Source organism: Larus michahellis, chromosome 2 (assembly GCF_964199755.1).
Source record: "Larus michahellis chromosome 2, bLarMic1.1, whole genome shotgun sequence".
In the NCBI taxonomy this organism is placed as follows: domain Eukaryota; kingdom Metazoa; phylum Chordata; class Aves; order Charadriiformes; family Laridae; genus Larus; species Larus michahellis.
The window spans coordinates 55,522,192-55,546,162 of record NC_133897.1 but is presented as its reverse complement, the minus strand read 5'-3'; the positions used below and the strand labels follow the sequence as shown (position 1 = coordinate 55,546,162).

The window sequence follows — 23,971 nt, the reverse complement described above, 5'->3', positions numbered from 1 at the left end:
GCATTCCTCTCCCAGTGCCAAATTCAAGTAGGGCTGACGGCCTCGAACGAACGACGGGAGGGAGGACTTGTTCTTCCAAGACCTCTTTCTGGCCCTTGGCTTTGTCACTTCCCTCTTCTCCCTCTAGACCCTTGAGGGTCATCGCTCCAGGGATGGGGATGAGGGCAGAACTGGAAGGACAGGTGGGAACGCGATGGGGGGGGGGGAAAGGTGGAAAAAGCAGAAATGGCTGAAGGACTGTTTCGTGGCAGGAGGGGGATGCTGAGAGGTGGCGGCGGGACACCCGCGGGTGCCGCGGCGGGAGGAAGAGCCGTGGACGGAGCGGTTTGGGAGCGGGGATGCCAGAAGGCGGCAGGTCGTGTCCCCGGCGGGGCCGCCTTTCCCGGCGGGTCGCTTGCCCGCTCCCTCCCGCGGCCACCAGGGGTCTCCGGCGGAGCGGGGCGCGCAATCCTCGCGCATCGCGGCGCGGGGCGCAGCGGAGCCGGGTCGATCCGAGCCCAGCCGAGCGGCGGGGCGGGCACAAAAGCGCCGCGCCCGGCGGCCCCGCCTGGGAGTCGGCGACCGGGGGACAGTGCGGAGCTCGGCGGGCCGGGGCTCAGCGCTCAGCGGCGACGGGACGGGACGGGGCGGTTGCCCCGGGGGTCGCAGGATGCCGGCGGCGGCGCGGCGCGGCGGGGCGCGGGTGCTGTGGGGGCTGCTGTGGGTGGCCCTGGCGCGCTGCTACAACGTGGACGTGGGTCGCCCCGTGGTTTTCCAGGGCCCCAACGGCTCCTTCTTCGGCTACTCGGTGCTGCAGCACTACCACGACAGCACCCGGTGGTGAGTAGCCCGGGGAGGGGGGGGACGACTGCGCGGTGGAGCCGCGGGCGGGCTGGCCCCGGCGGGGCATCCCCAGGGCAGCCGCCGGGGAGAGGGACCGGGGGCTCTTGCCCTGCCTCAGCGCCGCGGCTCCGCATCCCTTCTGCGTGTTGGGGGGTGTCACCCTGATTGCACACCGGTGTGTCCCCCCCTCGTTGGGGGGTGTTTTAACACCGGGGTGCCCTTTCCCGGGCTGGCGAGCTGGCTGTCCCCAAGCGCCAGCGGTCCCTCAAGCGCCCCGCGGTGCCGTGCTTTGCCCGGCCCCGCTGCCTTTTTTTTTTTTTTTTTTTTTTTTTTTTGTGGTGGTGGTGGTAATATTTAGCGGCTCGTCTCCCTGACAAAAAAGAAAATAATTTAAAAAAAAGCACGTGGTGTGAAAGATAATCGGTCGTGCCGTGTTAAACGGGGAAAAAAAGTTGAGTAGCGGTAACCTCCAGGCGGGAGCAGAGCGCTCGGGGTTGACAGTGCCCATCACTCCGTGCTGCGCCCCTGGCGAGGAGGAAAATCCCTCCGGTGGCCGGAGAGACGGTTCCAAATCGGGAGGGGTTCGTCCCCTCCATGTGCCCGGCTCTTGGCGTGAGGGACCGCAGAGGAAATGAGTATGTGACTTTTTAAAAGAAAATAAAAATGACCGATGATAGAAAGTTTGTCTACATCTCAAAAAAATTATGCAAACTGGCAAGCTGCTTGTTTTTCCCGTTGACTGAAAAGAGCCTTGGAGCATAGTCTGTCTCTCTCTTGTCTGGGTCAGAGGCTCTTTGTTAGAGATTTCTCTTAATTGGACCTAGTTGATGTCATCTGGTGCACTTCTAATGTAAGTAGGAGCCACTGCTGCCAATAAACGTCCACAAAGCTCGTCTTTATCTTTTACACTTAGATATGGCCCGATTACTCAGCTGTTGATGTTGGAACTGTGGTGCACTGTGATATAAATAAATGTATTCATGCTGGCATCCAGTTCTTTAAAAATGAATTTCATTCACGCCCTTTAATTCGCGAGTAGCTGTATGCTCAGCCTTTCTGCATAGTGGCTTTCATGGGACATTCATTTTTAAGGACTTATCAGAAGACCTCGTAGAGGAAAAGCGCTCTGGGAGAAGAAAAGCTCTCAGTGTTTAACTTGGGGCAGGAACCGACAAAGGATGCAAAGGCTGAAAGTGACTCTCATTCAACACAGACTGCTGGGGATTCACAGTGGTGTGAACGAAATGCTGATCTCGTGGGGTATGGTGGGATGAAAAGGGTGGAATTTGTTGCTCCTTCTGTAGGTGTCTATCATTCTGATAAATAACATGAATTATCTTCAGATAGCATCTGCTGGTGTGATTTTTTTTTTTGGAAGGGGAGGTGGACTAGTGAGGAAGGTCTCCCAGATATCCCACATTGTTTGGAAACAATGCTGGACTAGCAGTGTTGGGCATCCGTCTGAAGGCAGGCATCTGTGAGAAGTCTGGTCCTCAAAAGTAAAAACTCCAGTAATGCAAACTCCAGTTTTCTGAAGATGGAGCTTCTTCATCAAGCCTTGGCTGTGGCACCCAGGAAAAAAAAAAGTATCTAAGGTCATGAAGTCTTTTAAAATAAATAAATTGCTAGCCCTAACACCTAGAAGGCTTAGTAGCAGCTTAATATGGTCAGCATCAGCACTGGCAAAAATCATAAGGGTGGGATTGTCACCACTGATGGGAAAGCTCATCTTTTCATTGTGGAACTGGGGAGTTTTTTTCACGGGTGCCTCAAAATCCTGTGCCCAACAGAGGCTTAGATAACAAATTTGGGAGATACATCTTTTTTGCACTCTCCTTGACTCTAGTTTACTGTGTGCAGTTGTGCTCTTAATGCGTGCGTGCATCATAAAAGTCAAGGGACAGCCATGAATCTCTTTGCTCTTGAAAGTGTATGTGGCTTTCTTCCAGATTTCTGAAGGTGCCATCCCCTGTACTGGGTGGGCATATTGTGAGTGCAAGCACACTTCTTTGCATACTACAACATAATATCAATTTTAAGCATTTAATGTACTTCCGGAAAGCTTAAAAGATCTGACCAATCTTCCTTGACGTTCACACCATCAAAGGGCTGAACCCTTGTCAGTGCCTTTAGCTATGCTCCCTTCAACTGGGCATAAAGGCTTCTGGTATTATACAGTACTATTTTAAAACCATATTTATACTGTACAGAATCTTATACATGCTTTTGGAGCATAAAGTCTCTGATTTCAAGTTTAAACTGATTGCCAGTTGCAGGTTATTGAAACACAAGATGCAATCCCAGTTTATTGGATGAGGGCAGAGGGAAATGCTTTGTAGAACTCATGCCGTTTTTCAGATTTGTCAGGTTTTTGTGTGTGAAGCTTTTGTGTGCAAAGCTATAGAGCTATTTCCTTAACTGGCTTGTAGAGTTACTGAGTGATTTTTAATTTATTTTTTCCCTCCTTCTCTTTCAAATGTGATATTCTTGGGAAAGGCTGAAGTCTGTTATAGGGAATATGCAGGAAAAATGTTTTCTATTCATCCCATTGTAGCATATAGCTTCTCTTAAGGGTTATTGGTCATAGAGTTATTGTTTGCTTTTGTGTGTTAGTTTTCTTCTTACGTTTGTAGCTTTTACATACCCAAAGAAGAATTATGATTTCAGTTTTCTCATGACTGTTTGGCCTATATGCTACAGTGGGCAATAGTTTGACTTTAGACAGTGATATTTTGGGCACTCGTGGCTTGCCTGGTGAGCAGTGCACTATGTGAGCCTGCAAAAATGTGATTGATCACATCTGAGGCTGGTAGGGCTCCTGCCTATCTAATATTATTTAATGTGCTCTCAGGCATTTGAAAGTGTTGTCGTGATGGTTATGGGCTTCTTGCTCTTTATTGCCCGAGGGCCTGATATTCACCTAATGTACTTCTGATCAAGAGAGCTTCTTAGATGAAGTGTGTTATTCTCAGTAGCCTGTCTGTGTACTGGTGTGTGTGTGTACACGCGTGTGTGTGTGTGTGTATATGGTCACTGATTTATATTAATATGGTATCTGTATTGGGCAGGTCTTCAGTGTTTCAGCTCTTTGTTTTCCAACACCACAAAGGCACCCGTCTCTATTATGTACCGTAGGCTTGCCGGTTTCCAGTAAACCCATTCAGGGTTTGGTGATTCTTGAGGATTTATATGAGCCAAATATTCTTGCGGGAGGAAAGAAAAGGGAGGAAGGATATTTGGTTTGAAATACTGTGTCAGGTAAATGTGAATAGTCAGGCTGTTACACAGTCTTTGACACAGAAATTATAGTGCAATATGGATATTTGACCTCCACTACAATAGTGGAGTAAATCGGTGTCTTTGACCTCTCTGAAAGAGTTAATTGCAATGATGCTTCCATTTAGGAGTTGTTTTTGCACATTTTTCATCTCAAGAAAAGTTTGTCATCACAGATGTGCTGAGGTTATTGTATTTCTGACAATGTCTCCTTTTCCTTCCTTAAGCGGGTTTTATGGCTGTAGATCTTGAAAGGTTTACCCAGTTCCCCTTCATTTCCATTTTCAGCCGAGTAAGGAACCAGGTGGCTGCTTGCATTTGGAGCAGAGACAAGCTGAAGTGCTTCTGTTCTCTGGATATAATTTTGGAGCTTGGAATAAAGACTCAAAAACCGACCAAGAATGTTGCTTTCTCTGCTTTCCTTCGGACAGTTTAAAAAGAAACAAATGTCAGTTTTTGCCCCAGTAAAAAAAATATTAATAATGTGACATCTCTGATCATTCTTTTTCTTTAAATAAGATGTTGCTTCATCTTTCTCCTGTCCCCTCCCTATGCCCCCTTCTTGCTGTCACCCCCAAATCCCTCAGTAAGGCCATGGTAACAACTTCATCCTTTCTGGCAACATGATCTGGCACGAAAAAGTAGTGGAGTCAGTTTAGTTGCATGGTGTCCTGCTGTGAGTTTTACAATAAGGAATGAGTCTGGTTTCTGTGCTGTTGCTTCATTCCTTCAGTCCTGCTCTTCACTGGATTGCGCTGCCGCTGAAATAACGAAGGCTGTTCTGCACCTCATGCTGATGGATGTGCTTGTGTGCACGTGTTAGTGCACGATGTGCTTGTGTGCAACTAGAAGGAAGATGCGGGAAAGGACCAACCCTGTGGAGGCTGGGTGTTGGGTTAACCGTGCCGTGTTGCATAAACAATGTAGTGATGCTGTAGGTGCTGCCATGGCATTCCAGGGAACTTGGGCTTGCTGTTGTTGGTCACAGGTCATCCATCTACCACCCAAATAACAGCCCTCACACTTATTGCTTTGCACATAATGGATGAACCACTGGGGTTTTTATTTCGAGGACTTAGCAAGTGACAGAGACCTTTCTGAAGGGAAGAAGCTCAACTGGGCTGTGCCGGTGGTGCACTCTCCTCTGGTGCTGCTTTTGAAATCCACTGTGGTATGCGAGGATATTTAAAGACCTTTTTTCTCTGCCACTTAACATTGCAGCGAGGTGAGGTACCTACGCTCCCCAGTCCTTGAGCTGTGATTGCCTAATCGCGGCTGGCATGCTGTAGGCTGATGCTTAATGTGCTTGGCATCTCTCCATGCCATCGGTCAGCTCGACACATTCATTCACTGTTCCTTCTGCTAAATGCAGCACTTAATTTCCAAATCTGTATGTCCTGAGGGTCAATCGCCAGCAAAGTGATAGTTACTGTTCTGCAGGAAGTAATTTTAAGGAGGTGTGGATTTCCATGTGGCCAAAAAGGCTTCTTGTCATCCATTAATACTGGCTGCTGCGGCTCCTGCAGTGTGATGGTTTCTGGCCACACAGCTGTGTCACTGTCTCCATAAGCTGCGTCGCTGTCTCCATACAGATGAGCGTGTCTGTCCTTGATCGTGCAAGTATGAATGCAAAAACAGAAGGTTAAATGGCCTCTCTGCCTACTGCTCCTAATGTCAGTTTAGCCCCCAGTATTGCGTTGACAGAGCTCTGGGCACGTCAAGCAAAAGTGACCCTAAAATGGCCCCAAGCCCCACTCCTGCTGCCCGTGGTTCTCTGCCATAGAAAGGAATGCCTTTCTCTTGATGGGGTTTCCCCCTCAAGCTGTCTTCACGCAGCTGCTCTCAGATGTCCTAGGGGCTTCCTGCAGAGTATGACGGTTGTGATGAGAGCCAGCACTCATTGATAATCTCTGCAGAGAGTGCTGCCCACACCATCAGCCTTGTGGCAAAAGGCTGGAGAACTGCTGGGGCTTGCTTTGCTGCCAACCCAGGTACTCCTATAGCAGCACTGGAAATCTGTACCACAAAATAAGGCTACTTTAAACTAGTTGGAATATGTTGGAAGGTTGCCTGATAATAGCAAGAGGACAGGGTTGTACTTCTGCTGGCTGTTTACACATCTTCTGTGTTTATGCCAGGCAAGACTCCGCAGCACTGAAATGCAAGACAAGTGCATTAGACTCTAAGGCTTTGTTTTGAAATTTATTTCTGTTTAAATATGGTAGCAGAGAAAGACACCTTCTCTGGTTGCAGCGTTGTTTCATAGAAATTGCAAAAGATTTCAAAGGTGTTTTAATATGTAGGCGTTTGTTTTGCTCGATGAGTCCCAAAATGTTTGAATGCAAATGAGTCTTCTAGCTAGGTCTGCTGAAAAGGCTCATGACAGTTAAACAGGTGCCTTTCTTCTAACAGTTAAGCAGGTGCATACAGAAAACGCTGAAAGAGTAAAGGACACTCTTCTTGACAAAGGAAATATTCCAGTCTCAAACCTTTGAATAAAACCGAAATAAGTGGTATGTGGCAAATACCAACTTGACCAACCAAAAAGCATGTGAACCAACAGAAAACCTCCCATCTCCCTGAAGGTGACTGTCTCAGGCCATGGGCGAACATGGGTCACACCAGAAGGAACAGGAGATCTGCAAAGGTTTCACCTACTGGGGTCTTGGTGCAAGAGTGAAAGAATGAGAGAAGATCCTAAGCTGACATAGTGTGTGATGTAGGTGAAATACAAAATTTGAATGCACGGACGTTCAGGATGATCCAAAGTAGATTTGCTTTTGGCCTGTGTCTCCAGTTGCCTTTACTGGCTGCTTGCTTCTTTCTGCTTGGTCCACACGAATAAACGGCAACTAATGTTTTCTTTTTGAAAGGTATATTTGCTCAAGACAGCAATTCTCTGTGCCAGTAGCCTACTCAAATAATGAATTATCAATTTTTCCCATTCAGCTTTTTTAAGACAGCTGAAGAGTTTTTGTGATTTAGGCTCCTTCATCTCCATGTTGCATTCTGCAACCCCAGGTATCTTGTGCACTAATTGCTGAATCTTATTTACTTGTCTTAGGTTAGAGCAAAGCTTTTTTTTAAACCGCAGGTCAGTGTGGCCTACATTATCTTATTGTTATAACAGGTCATAGAAACAGTTTCTTGCTGTTTGCAATTTGAACCCGTAGCTCTTTAAGCTAGTAATATCCCCCATTATTTATTTTTGTTAGACCTCATGAATGTCAATAAGTGAATGACATGCATTCATCGCCTGTGTAAATGAAATGATTGGCATTTGATTTTCTGCCTGCCGCCTGCCTGGTGGGATTTCCATTTGGAGCTATTATTTCAAGCTCCTTTGCGCTCACTCCCCAAATGTGTGCAGGCTTTGTAGGTTTTAGCAACTTAAGTATTCTGGGCACTAATTCTTCTCACTTGTGAAAACATGATGTGTGCTGTAGAGCGCAGCCCCATCAAACTTCGGCAAACGATACAGCTTAGCTCATGAAACTTGGGAGAAAACAGTCACTTATTGTAGGGAATTCTCTGTGTTTTGTAAACATATTTCCAAATGTGATGGGACGGTTTTGTCACATCCAGGGAAGCGTGTATCGCAGCAGGAGTGGAGACGTGCTGCTGTTTGGTATAGGCCAGGCTCTGATGCAGAACAGCTCTCCCAGGTGTCTCAGGCTGACCTTGGACATGTGTGCGCCTTGTGCCTTGGGTCTCCCTGTGTTTAACCAGGATGGTGATGATGGGTAGTGGTTGGGGATGGAACTGTAAATTAGAGAATGAAAGAAAAGTTATTTAAAACAGGGAAAGCTTCTGTCTGTGCTGTGGGTGGGCTGCGTATGTGGACTGACTTTGCACTGTGGCTCTTTATCCCTTTAGTGGCTAAACCAAGAGCAGTGCCTCCTTGGTCAGCTGCTGCCTCCCAGGTAGCAGGCTGGATCTGCTCACTGAGTGCTGGAGGCTTAGTCTTTTGGAGATGGTCGCCCCTAGTTCCAGCTCTGGGGTTAACTTCAGCCAGGATTTTGTTACATGCAGAAGCTCTGCCCTGCCTCACAGTGCAAGGGCAGCAGCAGAACTGATGCTAAACTACCTGGTGCTCCGTACTGCCTTCCCTGGAGCTACCTTCCTCCTACTTAACCCCCCTCCTCATCCTCATGTGCCCCAGATCCGAGCTCTCAACCAGGTGAGAAAGATTGTCCCTTTAATGAGGAGGTGGTAAAAGGGTTCCCTTAATATTTGTGCTTCCCCTATAATCCTCCTAAAAAAGCATCCCTTAGGGCACGAGCAGCTGCCAGCTTGCTAAACAGTTAACTGGATCATAACGTAAGTTATTAAAAAGTGCTCATCGTCTTTCAAGGGTACATTAAGGAACCCTCTGGTCAGAGCTGTACGTTGGTGCTTCCCAGCTCTCATGTGGGATAAATAGTCCAGGTAAAGTCTTCAAAGCCTTAATGATAAATGTTGGTTGACAGCAGCATGTCGTGGAAGAGATTTGCTCCTATGGTGTTGGTTGAGGTTTTTTGCTGTTGTTTTTTAAAGCTATAGTTACATAAAACGTTCTGAGAATGGGGTGCCTCAACTTTCTAAACAAGCTTATTAATCTTTGCTGGCTGGCAAGCGCCGAGTTCAAATTTCATCCTCTCGTGCGTGTGTGTATTAGCTCTTGTGGGTCCTTGGATTGATAGGGATGTAGCTAAAACTGAGGAAAAATGGATGCAGCTGCTGTTGTCCATCCTAATACTTTCCTAAGTGCTTTTGGGGGGTAGGGTGTTGCTTTAAAAGTGTTACAAACCTAATGGAAATTTAACTTGTTAAAGCATTTGTGCCTTCACTGGGGAAAAATGCCTTTATTGTGTGTGGTGTTTTCAGTTTGTGAATCAATGTCATCGTTTTACAAGGTTGCTGAAAAAAGTCCTCTTGCTGAGGAAGCTCTGGCAATGTGAATCTTGATGTTGTTTGTTTATTTTTATTTTTTTTTCCCTTTTCTCCTGAAATTAATCACTTGTTACTTTGCTTTTGGTTTCCAGGGTCTTGGTTGGTGCTCCCAAGGCAGAATCTAAATACAGCACCTCTGTTCAGTCCCCAGGAGCAGTGTTTAAATGTCGAGTCCATACCAACCCTGACAGAAGATGCACAGAACTGGATATGGGGCGAGGTGGGTAGTTACAATGCTTGGGGGGAGAAGGGGAAACCAAAAAAAAAAGACAACCCCAACCCAAATGGCTAGCAATCCTCCTGACAGCTTCAAAGAGGCCCCAAGACGCTGAGAGGAATTAGTCACCCTCTCCTGATGGATTTTGGCAAGGCTGGACGGGGCTTTGAGCAACCTGGTCTAGTGGGAGGTGTCCCTGCCCATGGCAGAGGGGTTGGAACTGGATGATCTTTAAGGTCCCTTCCAACCCAAACCATTCTATGATTCTATTGATTTTGAGCACTAGTAGCAAAGGTGTCATATTCTCTTCAACATTATGAAATAGCGTCCCACCTCGTGTGTCCTCCCAGTGGCTCTGCTCGCTCCCTCCACCGAGTAGCCAAGCAAAGGTGGGTTTTTCCCTGCTTACCCTAAGCCACTGTCTTTTCTCCACCTGCTTCAGCGTGACTTTGCAGCATGCTGGTGGGTATGTGAGTGGTTGGGAGCGCTGCTGCCTACTCCAGGCAGAGCTGAAGTAAGGATGCGTGGGATGACCCCGGGCGGTGTGGCGGTGAGCGCATGATGTGCAGTGTTATTAGCAATGTGGCGATCTGTGTGTTCCCTTGTAATACCGCAAAATCATTCCTTGGGTTTGCTTCTTGTGCTAAGTTGCTGTGTGAGAGTTGTGCTTGTACGCTGTTGCACGTGATCAGGATCAGCTTTGGTTTCTCTGATGTACTGTCTGAATTGGGGGAAGGTGGAGTCCTAAAGTAAGGCTCTGATGTAAAAACTTCATGCTGGATTCTGGTGGAGAAAATGGAGGCCTTTTAATATTTTGGCTTTCTTGGTGACATGCTTTTTATTGCTTTCTCTGCTTATAAAAAAGGCATGTTACTCTTGTTCATCTTTTCATGACTGAGTCAAGTAGAATTTATTTTTATGAAGCTTACATGTGTTAAAACAGTGTTTTGGCTAAGTTTGATTTGTCCTGCTACTGTAATGTAAAGTGTCTCTCATGGATTCGTGAATACTGCCTGACAGGACTAAAGATTTAGGCCTCAATTTTTTTTTTTTTTTTAAGTGCTCCAGGTCTCTTCATTTTCAAGAGTGGTTTTTGCTTTGATTGCATTCTGCAGGCAATCCCACATCTCTCCCATTGACTTGAGTGCGATGGTTTACCCAAGTAAAGCTGTGGACATGCTGTAATAGCTGCCGGCTGGGCTGTTCGGGAGAGGGTCTGTTGTCTACTATATATTTGTTGGCGCCTAGTAAGAGTGAGAGCATTGTCTCAATTAATGCATAGAAGAACTGATAATCAGGATGAAAGGGAAAAGAAAAGCACTGTCAGGCAGATGTTTGATGGGCAATCTCTTTTCTTGTAGGGATTATTTGGAGGGTATTTAAAGCTCATGTCTCCTTGTCTTGCTGCCTTTCCCCTCTTTCTGTAGGCAATTCTCGGGGCATGGTCTGCGGAAAGACCTGCAAAGAAGACAGAGATGATGAATGGATGGGCGTGAGCCTGGCTAGACAGCCGAAGGCTGGTGGAAGTGTGCTGGTAAGTCCACTCTTTTCTTTGATCTCATTAAACCCGTTGCTGCTGTCTGACTTTAATGCTAAACACGTCAGGATTAATGTGTTCAGCAGTGACTGACGGAGCCCAGCTTTACAGGTAGCAAATTCTCTAGTCCCTTCCTTCAAGCGGAAGGAAAAGTGAGCCCCAGCCAGAAAGCTTTATTTATAGAAGGAGGACTTCAAAGCCGTCACACCTGACTTGTGTCACCCAAGGGTTTCCTCCTAAATCTGAGGGATTAAATCTTTGAACAGAATAAATAGAACTTTTTGTCTGGGAGGTACCTGCTAGTTTTTTCTTTTTGTCATTTCCCTATGTTTATGTAGAGAATATTATGCATCCTTTTTTCCTGAGCATATGTTTTGCGTGTCAGAACTTAGCATGAAAAATGTAAGATGAGTCTTTGTGGTGATATTTTTTCGTTATGTATATCAATTAAGAAGAGTTGAGAGTAGAGGTGACTTAGAGAGAGTTGTGTGTGGGTGGCTTTGTTGTCTTTGATACGGTTACCATGCAAATAGACAGATCAAGGAGAGCATATGTGGTCCTTAGGATGTGGAATATATCTTTGCAGAACAACATTTCCTCTGTTGGAAAAAAGATAATCATAAAGAGAGCTGGGCAAAAACCTTTCTAAAATACATGGGTGTATCATGATCAATAGCTGTCTGTGTTTGCATCTGTGGTTGGGTTCTGACTGTCTACCCAAGTGAGTCTGTCTGCAGGAATGATAAATGAAATTAAAAAAAAAAATAAATTGCAACAAAATGTTGTGCGTAGTATATGTGTTAGGCAAATTTCAAGCTCGTATCAGAGTAACCCTGACAACAAGTTAATTCTTTGCATTGCTGTTTGGGAGTTGGAAACTTGCAGTATGACTTCAGCTTTCCAATGAGACAGGGGATTGCCCTGGTGCATGGCACCAAACTGTCCCAAAGCTGCTAGTGAGAAAGATCTAGTACAATGATTACTGTGCCAACCACCCGTGTAAGGCAAGTGGACAAAGCTGCTTCGCCCAAAGGTGTTTTTCCTCATATGCAGTTGGAAACCAAATGCTTACGATCCAAGTCTTTGCACACCAACTTCCCCAGGAGGGAGCAGGTGGTTTTTATACCTTTCTTTGGTAGTACTGTGGTGTTTCATCTGATTGTCTCTCTTAGTGTACAGCTTGCCAGTGCTGTAGAGGCTGGCTGATGCTTTACCTTCCTTGGATGTTTTAAATGTGTTCAGCACTAGAGTAGGAGAGGAAAAAGGAGCATAAATGAAATACACTGTAAACATGCATAGCAGAGCACAAAATTAAGGCATTCATGCTAGTGTAAGCAATTCGTGTTTTTGGGGGATATCCTGGTCTGTATGTGTGCTCAGAGGTCCTGTGTGACAGCTCAGGAGTAACTTGCATTGGTCAGGATAACGCTATCTCGAGACACGGCATCCTCTCCGTTTTCCAGTCATTGATCTGAACTAGACAAATTCTTGTCCCATTTTCAGAAACTCACGCGTACACTTTTTTTTAGACAACGTTGAGACATTTTTGTAAAAGCAACATCTTAAAAATAACAGTTTTGTGTATTTCGGCTCAAAGGGGAATGGGTTGCAGCTGATACTTAGGTGTCATCTCCCTAGACAGAAGCCCCAAAAGAAGGGAAAGCCAGTAGGGAGAAAAGCTGGGCAAGTACCAAGGCTGGGGCTGGTTGCTCAGTGGCTGAGGGAAGGCTGCAAAGGGGAGAGATGAGGGCAAGCTGTGAGGGCTTAGATTGGGGCTGAGGGGGCAGAAATTTCAGACACAAAGCAGGTTAAAGGCAAAGTGTAGCTAAAGTAAAGTGCGCAGCTGGTGGTGTGCTTATTCGGGTGCAGGTTAAGATGATAAAATGTCTCCGCAACTTACGCTGATTTAAGGAAGTCCTAAATCAGCCCTCTGACAAGATTATGCTGCCCTCATTAAGTAGATTCTGTCCAGATGCTTGAGGATGTTTAAGTGTCTGATTCTCATTGATTTCAATGAGATAGTTACCACCAAAGCACTCCATCTTAAACTACTAATTAAACATCTGTGTGTAGACAGAGCCTGGAATGAAGGCATACGGATTCCTTCCTGTATGGAGAATACCTGACTGTTTCAGGGCATTGTTACTCTCTGTTTTGAGACACTTTTTTAATGAAAAAGATTCATGACTTTCCCATAAGCAGGTGAAATTTAATTCATCTGCTCTTCTAATTTTAAAGATCAGGATTTCTTTAAAATGCAGCTGTCTTTGAAGCACCTGTGAGAAATTGGTTTTCTGAGAAGATGTGTCTGAATGTGCGTTCAGAGCCACGTCTGCTGATTTTAGCTTTTTCATGAAATTACTAGATAACTCGTGAGTGATGCCCAGTACTTATGAGTATGTGGAATCTATATTGTCTGGCGTTACAGCTCTATTTGCTGCATCTCTTTCAGAGATCCCTTTAAGTCAGAGTGGTATCTTTGTGGTCAATAGCCCTGGATGGATTTCTTTTTTTTTTTTTTTTTTTTCTTTTCATAAATATGGGTAGTTGCTTTTTAAACCCATGCAAACAACTATTCATACTCTTGACGTCCTGCGTTAGAGGAATCAGTCACAGAATCACAGAATCTTAGTGGTTGGAAGGGACCTCTGAGATCATCGAGTCCAACCACCAAAAAAAAAAAAAAAAAAAAAAAAGCACCCACCTACTAAACTCCACACCCACAACCCCACACACAACACCCCACCACAAACAATAATCTTGGGCACTAGAGCATGCCCTGAAGAGCCATGTCTACACGTTTCTTAAACACCTCCAGGGATGGTGACTCCACCACCTCCCTGGGCAGGCTGTTCCAGTGCCTGACCACTCTTTCAGTAAAGTAATTCTTCCTAATATCTAATCTAAATCTCCCTTGCCACAGCTTCATACCATTTCCTCTGGTCCTGTCGTTATTCCATAGTTTAACTGCGGATTGTACAAAGCAGTGGTTGCTTTTGCTTTGAAACTGCTTAGTGGCTTAAACTTCTGTCTTATCGGCCTTCCCCAGTTGCTGGATAAGAGTACCAGCTTCAGCAGAAAGGGGTGGTAGGGAAGGTAAGGAGTGTGCAGGGGGGCTTTAGCTGGTATTTGGTAAAGGGGGTTGTGTTTGAGCCCATCTTGTGCCAGGATGTTAATGAACCGAGTTTTATGTTTGTGTGACATGCTAAATAGAAAAGTATCAAAAAATGAGAACTTAAACAAATGAAGAAGTAAGATTAGCTAAAAAAAGCTCTAAGTTTGCCGTTCAGTGGCTTCCTGTCCTCGGGTATGCTATCAGTCAATATTTGCATTAATCCAAGTACTGCAATAATACAGCTGAGATTGCCAGCTCTTTCCAAACTGAAACAGCAAAAGTCCTTTTACTTTTACTTTTGTTGGGAGAGGAACCGGGTGCAGTGCATTATTATTTGGAGATGAGCCACATCCTTCAGGTCTTGCTCTTCCTAAATACCTGCCACATCTGTCGTAACTCTGTTTTTTTTTATCAAGTGTTGCCATTTTTCCTGTTAAGTAGTTGACTTAGTGGCACATTTAGTGATTGTGTCTGTGTGTCTGTGGGGAAAAAAAAAACCAACCATCACTGCAGCAAAGCCAAAGTCCTCCTAGGGAAGGGCAAACTGGAAGTGGTCTGACAGTGGTACATTCAAAAAGTCCCTTGTTTGGACTCTGACTTTAGGATTCAGCAGAGGGCTCTATAAGGACCGTGGGCAGTCAGCCTCTAAAGTGAAGCCTGGGTCTCTCGTGTTGCTTTTCCTGTGGTGCAAAGCCCGTGGCTGGCGTTCAATACGCAAAAGAGCAAAGTGGCTGCAGTTCTGAAATAGCCTATTCATTACACTGCAGTAATGCAGTGTCTGCCATCACTAGAGACCTCTGTGTGCTTTGTCCGGAAGCTTTTTATTTTGCTTCAAGGGTTTGCATCCTTTCTCCCTTGTTTCATGGTAGAGCCAGAGCCTGTGCCCCGGCAGCAGCTGCGGAGCACCAGAGTGTGCCAATGGCGGCCTCGTTGCACAGGGGCGCACCTATGGCTTGCATCTAAAATAGGGTGTATAAGCTGTCAGTTATTTGCAATCACCTTAGGGTAAAAAAAACCCAAAAAACAAAAAACCAAACAAAACTCACAGAAAACCCCTTTCCACAGCAGCAAATTCAGGTGACTCATCTCTGTTCTTAAGACCTCTTCAGACATGTTGCCATCAAAGAAGGAAGGCTGCAGCCACCTTTGGTAGCACATCACCTTGCCTCTGCAACATTGAATAATGCAGGGACTACGTACTGTAATCCAACTGAACATTTTTGGGAAGGCAGGAGAACTAAAAGCAGCTGTGGACGAGCCTTGTCGTGGCAGGGAGACAAATGTGCTGGTTGCCTGGCTGCAGAGAAACGAGTTTCAGGGAGGAAGAGGAGCTGCTGAACTCCTGTCCATTGGGAAAATCTCAAATTCTGCAGCTGTGGTGTGGGGGAGTCTGGGGAAGCCCCTGCTGAGATAACCGAGGTGGAGCTCATCTCTTGGAGCTACGGTTACGAGCTGTCCGCAGACTCAGGCAGTCAGTGCTAAACTGTAGTGTGCCTGTATACACAGTACGCTGAGAGTACAGAAAAGTGATCATTTAAAAAAACCAAAAACAACACCCAAAACCCAAACAAAACCCGAACCCTAACAGAGTAGGTAAGTGTTCCTAGAATTGCTAAACTGAGCCCATAGCCTCCAGTTGATTTTGAACATATTTCTTAGGCAGCAGCTCCTTTTTTTTTTTCTCCTTACACTGTTCTATCTTTCTTGGCCTCCACACCTCACTCCTGAGCAAAGCCTCCTGCTTCTGATGAAATGCTGCTGCTCTCCCCAACTCTGTCGTTTGTGCTCCTCTGGGAGAGATTAGTAGGTTAATTTATGTGAGTCCCTTGCAGTTTCTGAGATATAAAATATCAAGGAATTTACAATATCACAATCCTTTATTTATCTTTCCATAATTTTACAAAATACTCTCAGTCTGTTTCCGTTTGAGTTTATATCCGGAGAGGGGGTTGACTTGACTGTCGCTTTAATAGTATGTGTCTTTATAGTACTGTCTTTAAAAGGGCTGTGCATGTGTATATTTTTGTGCTCGCAGCACAGATCCGTCAGGAGAGAAACTATTTCCTGGTTACTCTGAAAATGAGCATTTCACGTGCTGTTTTTTTCGTTGCTGTTAGATTTTGAATGAGTGGTGCATGGGGACTAAAATCGTAACTGAGCTCCTTAAAGCACGTAAAGGAGTCTCCAAAGCTGCAGTTCGTAGGACGCCTCACGTGCATTTGGCTGTCGAGCAGCGTGCCATCAGAAGCATCCTTTGTGTCATGGGTGGCAGCCTGCGCCAGGCAGTGCAGTGCAGAGTTTTCCACGGCCCCTGGAGTCCCTCGTTATCCCTCTGCAATAGCCATCTTCAGGAGATACGTGCTTCTCCTTGAGTACTGGAAGTTAGGAAAGTAATAAATATCAAACTCTAAATGCAGCACTGCTAATGGCAGGGCAGGCTTTTGCACAACTGGTTTTACTCTGTCTCAGTTTAAAAAACGAGAGCAATATTACCCTTTTATGTCTTTCTGTGGTTAAGTATATGGGAAGGGAGCTGTGTTGACGGTTGGATTGAATTTTGAGCTTCCCAGTGGTTGGTACGCTTCCCAGGTCCTTTACTGGATAGGTGACACAACTGTGCTTGTCTTATGAATATATATTTTTTTTAATGATGTTGAGATGCTCCCATGGGAAGCTCTGAGGTCCTAAGGCAGAAAAATGGGGTAGCACAAAGGGAAGAAGACAGAGGGTGTCTTGTCTGGGGAGGATAGGGTCAAATGTGGGGATTGTGAAGGGGATGATGCAAAGTTGCCAGGAAGGTTGGAAGTATGTGGAGGAGGTGATTTGTAGCTTAGGGGCTAGTCAGTGTGCATAGGACCAAGCCTTAAATGATATAAATTGACACATCTACATTGACTTCAGTGACTTAGAACAGCTGAAGATATGGCCCGACATGTACTCAGGTTTAACGCCCTTGCTGTTTCACATTTCATTTCTTTTTATTCCAAGTAACTCCTGAGCATCAGGCGACTTGTGGTTTGTCTGGCAGCAATGCAGTGTTAATTTTTGGAGCAAGTGGGTCCTGGGAAGGTGTGAACCAGGCTTCACGCTGCTTATGTGCCTGCATGTGTGTGGCAGTTGTACTGAGCAATGTGTCCTGGTGAGACTGGTTTAGCTCTGGTTTTGCAGCGTGATATTATTCTTCATTATGAAGGGTAAGGCACCCCAATCTCTGCAGCACACCTGCACCTTGACTGATGTTGTCAGTCTCGTTGCCACAAAATCTCTGGCATTTTCACTTTAACTCAGTACCAGTAAGCAAGGCCCAGCTCTTCTGTCACCAGAAACAAAGCCACCTTTCCCAGTGAGACAAGCCTTTCACTCACACATGCATCCTCTGGTGGGATAACCTTCTAATATGGTCTTAGTAACTTTCTGAGTCATAGCATCACTTCTGAGCCTCTTACGTGAATTCTCAATGTCTGTGTTCCCATTTTTCCCCCATTTCTGGCTCGTCTGGGTTCTGTTGGTGCATCTTTAGTTTAGAAAAGCTTCACTGGCCGTGAGAATTCATAGACAGTGAGAGATCTTGAAATCTCCAGCATGGGCTCTGTCTTGCCCTGAGACCTGCTGTTTTCCTAGTCACGCACACGTGAAGGCTAAGATCTGAGCTGCCAGGTCAGGCAGTGTCATGAGATGCGGAAGATAAGTGAGAAGATACTTTATCTAGAAAGGGGGGGTGTAAGGGGAGGACAATGGGGCAGTGAGGGGAAGGCGATGCTGAGAGGTCCTGTTCATGCGTGCTGTGCCTTGGTCGGAAGGCTCTCCTGTGACTCTGGGTCAATAACGCATGTGATATGATCTCTTTTAGGCATGTGCGCACCGCTGGAAAAACATCTACTATGAGACAGAGTACATCCTGCCCCACGGCTTCTGCAATATCATTCCCCCCAACCTGCAGTCCAACGGGAAAAAGCTCTTGCCCTGCTACGAAGGTAAAGGGTGTTGGGACTGGGAGCGGGGCTCACCTCCATTGCTGCTCTCCCATTTTATAGCTGCTGTGTTTTCCCTTTATTTCCAAAGCCATCCACAGTAACCCTCAATACTGATATTTTTATTTCTTTTTTTTTGGTAACATACGGCTGACTTCCGGCACAGTTGGGGTGGAGGTTGGGTTTTGGATGAAGTCAAAATAGTAGCAGATAGACCGAATAAGTCCTGTGTCTTACTGTGTGTGGTTGCACTTCAGTAAAGGAATCATACATTTCTGAACTGTGTTTTTGAGGCAGCAGCTCTCTCTCCCTTAAGTGAATAATCAGTAGATATTGATCTGAACTTGGCCTTTCATGCTTTGCTGTGGCACAGAGTAAAAATCCCGAGTTATGTTGCAGCTGGGAACCAACTTGCTCATCTTAAGGAAATATTTTCATTTTTGTGTTTTGATTTATCTGAGAACTGGCGGGGTGGGGAAAGGGCTGCTTAACACCTTACTTATTTCAGGGAACTTCTGCAGCAGTTCATATGAAATTGTTTTGGGTGCCATAAGGTGTCTTGGTCCCTGTTTGGATCCTACAAAGGTCTGGATTTGTGGGGGGCATGGAGAGGGAGGGCTCCGGCTCTGAGCAGTGGGTGGCTGCGCCTGTTGATTCTGCTCCAAATCTCAAGTGTCAGCGTTTTAATTTTCCAGCTCTCATGCATTTGAGACTCGTGTATCGTGTTTCCTTTCCTAAAGACTTCAGAAGAGAGCGTCTCCTCAGCCAAGAGCAATTAACTAAACCAGAGGCCATGAGTGTGTTGTTAGGAAGAAGATAGGGTATCATCTCCTAAGATTTCTCAGTCTTCAGAGGAACGCTTGAGGGAAAACACCTTCTTGGTTTCTCCTGTCTGCCCCGGGCATCATCTTTCCCCTCTTGCCTGTAGGAGCCTCAGGAAGTGTGGAAGTTCAGAGGACAAGATGCACCAGGGTTTGTTGTAGGCAAGACCTCTAATTTTATTTATTTATTTGCCTTTATTCATTCTCCCCTTCGCAAGCTGGCAGCAGCCAGCAGCAGGCTTACCGTTGACATTAGTAAGTGGGAGAGGGATAAGGCGGTGGATGCCCCAGTGAGTTTCTCCGCTGCTGGCAAGTGGCCGTGTCCCCGTTTCTCCGCTGCTGGCAAGTGGCCGTGTCCCAGCTCAGCGGCCCATGAAGCCAGCTCTGTGACAGCTGGGTGGTCCGTTCCATGCCCACTCTTTCTCCCGAGGCAACTCCTCACCTCCCTCCGGGCTTTGCTTGGGAAGCTGCCACTACAAATCCATGCAACTTCTGGAGACGGAATGCATTCCTGCATTGAGCATTTCCCAGCCCTGAAATTGGTCATTATTTGAAATGTGAAGGGGTTTGAGTCTCTTGACCCAGCCATGCCAGCTGCTCTGCAGCAGGATACAAGTAAATTACGTAAGCCTTCCTGTTGTGAGCACTGTCCTACTGTATTTGTCTTCCCCCTGCCTTGTTCCTTTTCAGCAAAATCAGGATAAGGCCTCATACTGAGGGAATGCACTGCAAATCATCCAATATTAACTTTATGGTCAACGCGGGGACGCAGCCAGGGCTCCCTCTCAGCCTATGTCACCGCTCCTGTGCCGCCTTAAAGACAGCCTGCTTGAAGCTGTGGCAGGGAGGTGGTTTCGGGAAGAGACGAACCGCTTGTGTTTTTCTGTGCGTCATGTCTTTGGAGTAAAACTGCTGCTAATCTGACAGGATATTTGCCAGGAATTGCTAGAAAATAGAAATGTGTGGGCCTAGTACACGCAGAGCAGCCAGTGGAAAATTGGCAGGGCTGGTGCAGTACTATGTTGGCTTAATTTCACTTCATGGAGTGAAAATTGGAGGTTTGGGACTGATTTTTCTCCTCCCCCCAATCAGACATGAAATCACAAAGTATCATGAGGGATGGCTGCATTTGTTTACTCCTGTATCTTTTAGGTTTTAATAAAACAAGCTTAAAGAGAGATAGCTGTGCTACGTCATGCAGAGGGATTCATTGTTTGAGCTTTGCTGTGAAACAAGATTGCAGTCATCCTCGTAACGTTTTTCTTTCACTTTCTGGAAGCAGCAGCAGAAATTCTCCTCCACTGACACTGAGGAACAGCCCAAAGGGGAGAAGCGGCAAGTCTGAAAGGGATAATAAACGTGGTGCGTGATGCAGCTGAAGTGACACTGCACTGAGGGCCTCATGGCCGTCACTGGGAGGCTGCCAGACCCATGGCTGCAAGCCCTGTAACTGGGGACTGCACCTTCGGTCCTGGAATCTCGGCCTTCTCCGGGACTTGCTGTGTGTGAATGGGTGCAGGCAGTTGTGTCCTCATTTACAGAAGCCCTGTCCTTAGCACAGCTAAGGTGATAAGCCCGCTGGTGCGGCTGCATGGTCGACAACCGGAGCTGGCTCTCGCATAACTGGCAAAGGGTGCAGGACAGTTGAGTGCACGTCAGTCTCCATCCGTGTGTGTGTGTGCATGTGCACCTCAAGATGAATTATTAGCTTGTATAACAAAAGTCTTGTGCCAGAAAGGGAGAGGAGTCTGACCTTGGGACAGATGTACTTAATGCATATGGTATGTTTTCTCTCCACATAAAGCAGGCTTAATAATTAAAGACAAAGGAGGAAATGGAAATTTCCTGACTGGATGGTAGTGGTGCAACAACATAGTAGTCTCAATCCGTCTTATTCTTGTCCGGCTTCCCTGAAAGGGCTGACAGAAGTCTGGAAGCGATTGGGAGCTAATGAGAACAGCAGCAAGCCTAATAGTTAAATGCAATCTTTCTGAGTAGGAACTAATCTGGTTTATATGAGCTGGATGTCCTTTGTGGTATAGCTGGCGTATGGAGCCATGGTCTTCCAGGCAGTGCTTTCACTTGTTTATTTTTCCCGTAGTTTTAATGGCCTTCCAAAAAAAGAAAGCTGCCTCCTCATTCCCTCCTGCCCCAATGCATTCAGTTTGCAAAGAAAAAGGGTGGCCACATCTACTGTGAGAAGCAGCCCAGCTGATGGGGAGAGCTGGGATGGTTTCCTAGTTCTCTGTGGTAGGAGCTGGTGGTGGAGTTGGGCAAGACTGATGGACCCGTGGGTTAGTAAATAAGGGGATGGGCACATGCTCACTTGCCTCACCTCCAAAGGGATAAGCAATTTTTCCCACAGGGTCCAGACCACACTTGGTTTTCTGGGAGCCATCAAAACATCCCTGCTTTGTGGTGCAAACCCAATACCACAATGCTAGGTCAGAAAAATTGCTACTGTTTCTTCCTAGTGTAGTGAAACACTGTCAGATAGGAAGGAAGAGGCTTCCAGTGCAAATGATAGTTTACTGTAACTGTCCACTTTGCTTCCATCTGTGAAAATGGTAGATACAGGACTTTATTGCACTGTGAAGCTTATGGTATGTTATGGCATTGAAGTCTGCTTAGAGACTTTGAGAGGTTTTCTCGGAGAAGAAGTTGAGGAGCGTTTGCCTTCAGAATCGTCAAAGCTTATCCTATTTGTTTGTATATTGTTTTATCCAATTACTTCTTCCTCAGCCCTGCTTCTCTTATAACCTGAGATCATCATGGCTACAGACCCCTACCATCTTCTTCTCTTTATTTATTCATGGCACATCTTCAAAGTCTCAGAGGCAGCCATCTCTTCCAGGCTCAGCCTCATCTTACTGCGTTGCTATCAGCTGTTGCCACAGCAGTTAGTTTAGTGGCTTGCGGTCTATGTAATTGGGGGCGCACAGCAGTCTGCGGGCAGATGAGAAAGAACAATAAAGAAGTGTAAAAACAAAGGATCTGTTCATGACAGCAGTTACTGCCTGGAGCTATGCAGAAACTATTGAATCTGCTGTATACTATATCTAAACCTCATGCAAATGTTGCTGTTCAGGTGTGCAAAAGCTGTGAGCTCACACAGTAACTGCACAGTTTCCTGCTGTTTGAGCTTTTCACTGCATGGATGGGTGAATGGACGGATGGCAGTGTCATACGAGTGACAGGTGTCACTGCCATGCACCAAAGTGAAAGGGAGGTAGAAGCAATCTTGGCTTTCATGCCTTTTGGGCATATCCGCTGCTTGGGAGAGGCAGACTGGCTCTAGGGAGGAGGCAGAAGTTTCTGGGGCTGGGATGTGACAATCCAGGATGTGGGGGGCTGCTCTGGGCTGTGAGCGTGGGCGCATGGGTGGAAGGAGACCCAGCTGGCTTGTGGGGAGGGAGGGGGGAACCGCATGCAGGTGGGAATTCGGTGGGCTGATGAGGAGGGTTATGCTGGAGACCAGGAGCTCAGTGTCCTGGGCTGGGCTGCTGGCTCCCTGGGGAGGACTACCTCTCTCTGGATCCCTCCAAAACATGGTGCTGATCTCTGCTCGGTGTCAGTGGAGGTTTAAACAATCAAATAGCCTCAGTATCTATCTGAGGTGTTTGGGCCTTTATGCTTCCATTTCCTCTTGCAAAATGTCATTAAAGCTGTTTTCTCTCTCAGAGGTTTTAAGAAAAGAGGTTAATTGGCGTGTATCATGTGGTCATAACGCATAATGATAAAATGGAGTCTTGATACCTGTAGGGAGGAAGGACAGTCATTGCTTTGCGTCATTGCTGTATGTCATGACACATAACTGTAATGAATCCATTTATTCTGCTTCTGTAAGCTCTTTTTTTTTTTTTTTTCTTTTCTGAGAAGCAGTGTCAGGTATTTATCTGTCAAAATGTTTTAATGTCTTTTCCTTAGTTCACAGAAGCACAGGTTATATCCCAGCTCTTAATTTAATTGAAATGCTGCAATCCCATCTATCCACTGTTACAACCACAATGTAACTAGTTATTTAGGTGAAATGTAGGGCCATTAGTTCGAGCAGACAGTATTGACAATGTAAGTGATTTAAAAAACACTGAACATCACAGAAAAACATGAAGGGTGTCTGCGAAAATATGTGCTTCAGTGGATCTACCAACTCCATTTTTCTCAGCTACACACAACATCTCTCCCATTCCTTATGCATTGCAGTTAATAATCATTTTGTTCGTTTAAAGAATAATTGATTATTCATTGCTTGACAATGAAAACAATCTATGTGTTTCTGTTCGTTTTCTAATATGTATATTGCTGATGAAAATCAGCTGTGTTGTGTCCTCTGATGTTTGGGCTTTTGTTTCAAGGTACTCCCTGATCTGAATTTGGTGTGTCTTTTTTTGTTTGTTTGTTTGTTTGTTTTGGTTTTAGGTAGGCAAAATTATGTTATCATAGAATGGGTTGGAAGGGACCTTAAAGATCATGTCATTCCACCTCCCCTGCAGTGGGCAAGGACACCTCCCACTAGACCAGGCTGCTCAAAGCCTCATCCAGCCTGGGCTTGAACACTTCCAGGGATGGGGCATCCACAGCTTCCCTGGGCAACCTGTTCTAGTGCCTCACCACCCTCACAGTAAAGAATTTCTTCCTATTATCTTATCTAAATGTAGCTTCTTTTAGTTTAAAACCATTACTCCTCTTCCCGTCACTACACTCCCTGATAAAGAGTCCCTCCCCATCTTTCCTGTAGGCCCCCTTTAGGTACTGGAAGGCTGCTATAGGGTCTCCCTGGAGCCTTCTCTTCTCCAGGCTGAAGAACCCCATTCCTTCTGCTGTCCACCTAGGGTTTTGCATGCCCTTGGTTTTTCTCTGCAGCTGAGTTGAGGGGACAGCTGGATGCGAGCTGGATCACGGGCACCCGCAGGCATGCGTGGATGGGGCCTCTCAGGCAGCTGGCATTTCATGGGGCAACAGTTTGGAGGACATTCAGGCCTCACTCAAGTCTACTTGGGAAGCCACCATTGTGTTTGAGGCTTTGTGACATGCTGCTGAACTGTGAAAAAAGTTCTGGAAAGCCTGCTTATATTTAAAAAAAAAAAAAAAAAAAAAAGAGGAGAATTTTGGAAATCCAAAATAAGAAACAAGTTTTGTTTGCCTCCTGTCCCATCCTGAGGCATCCCCTGCCCTTATGTTGTCATTTGCTTGACCTAAATCTTTCGCTGTGCAAGTTAAATATGTTATGGCAATCTTCTTCTTTTATTTTAAAGCAAATTGAGCCGTGTGCTTTTTGAA

General features: G+C 45.9%; 1 protein-coding gene across 1 annotated transcript in view; it reads left to right on the top strand.

Moving 5' to 3' along the window:
- Positions 1-520: 520 nt before the first annotated feature.
- Positions 521-23,971, top strand: part of ITGA9 (integrin subunit alpha 9) — a 228,803-nt gene continuing 205,352 nt past the window's right edge. Inside the window, exons 1-4 of the mRNA XM_074575530.1 lie at positions 521-819; positions 9,123-9,250; positions 10,675-10,781; positions 17,750-17,873. Coding sequence (XP_074431631.1) covers positions 650-819; positions 9,123-9,250; positions 10,675-10,781; positions 17,750-17,873 — 529 coding nt within the window. The 5' untranslated portion in view covers positions 521-649. The remainder of the gene's footprint in view (positions 820-9,122; positions 9,251-10,674; positions 10,782-17,749; positions 17,874-23,971) is intronic.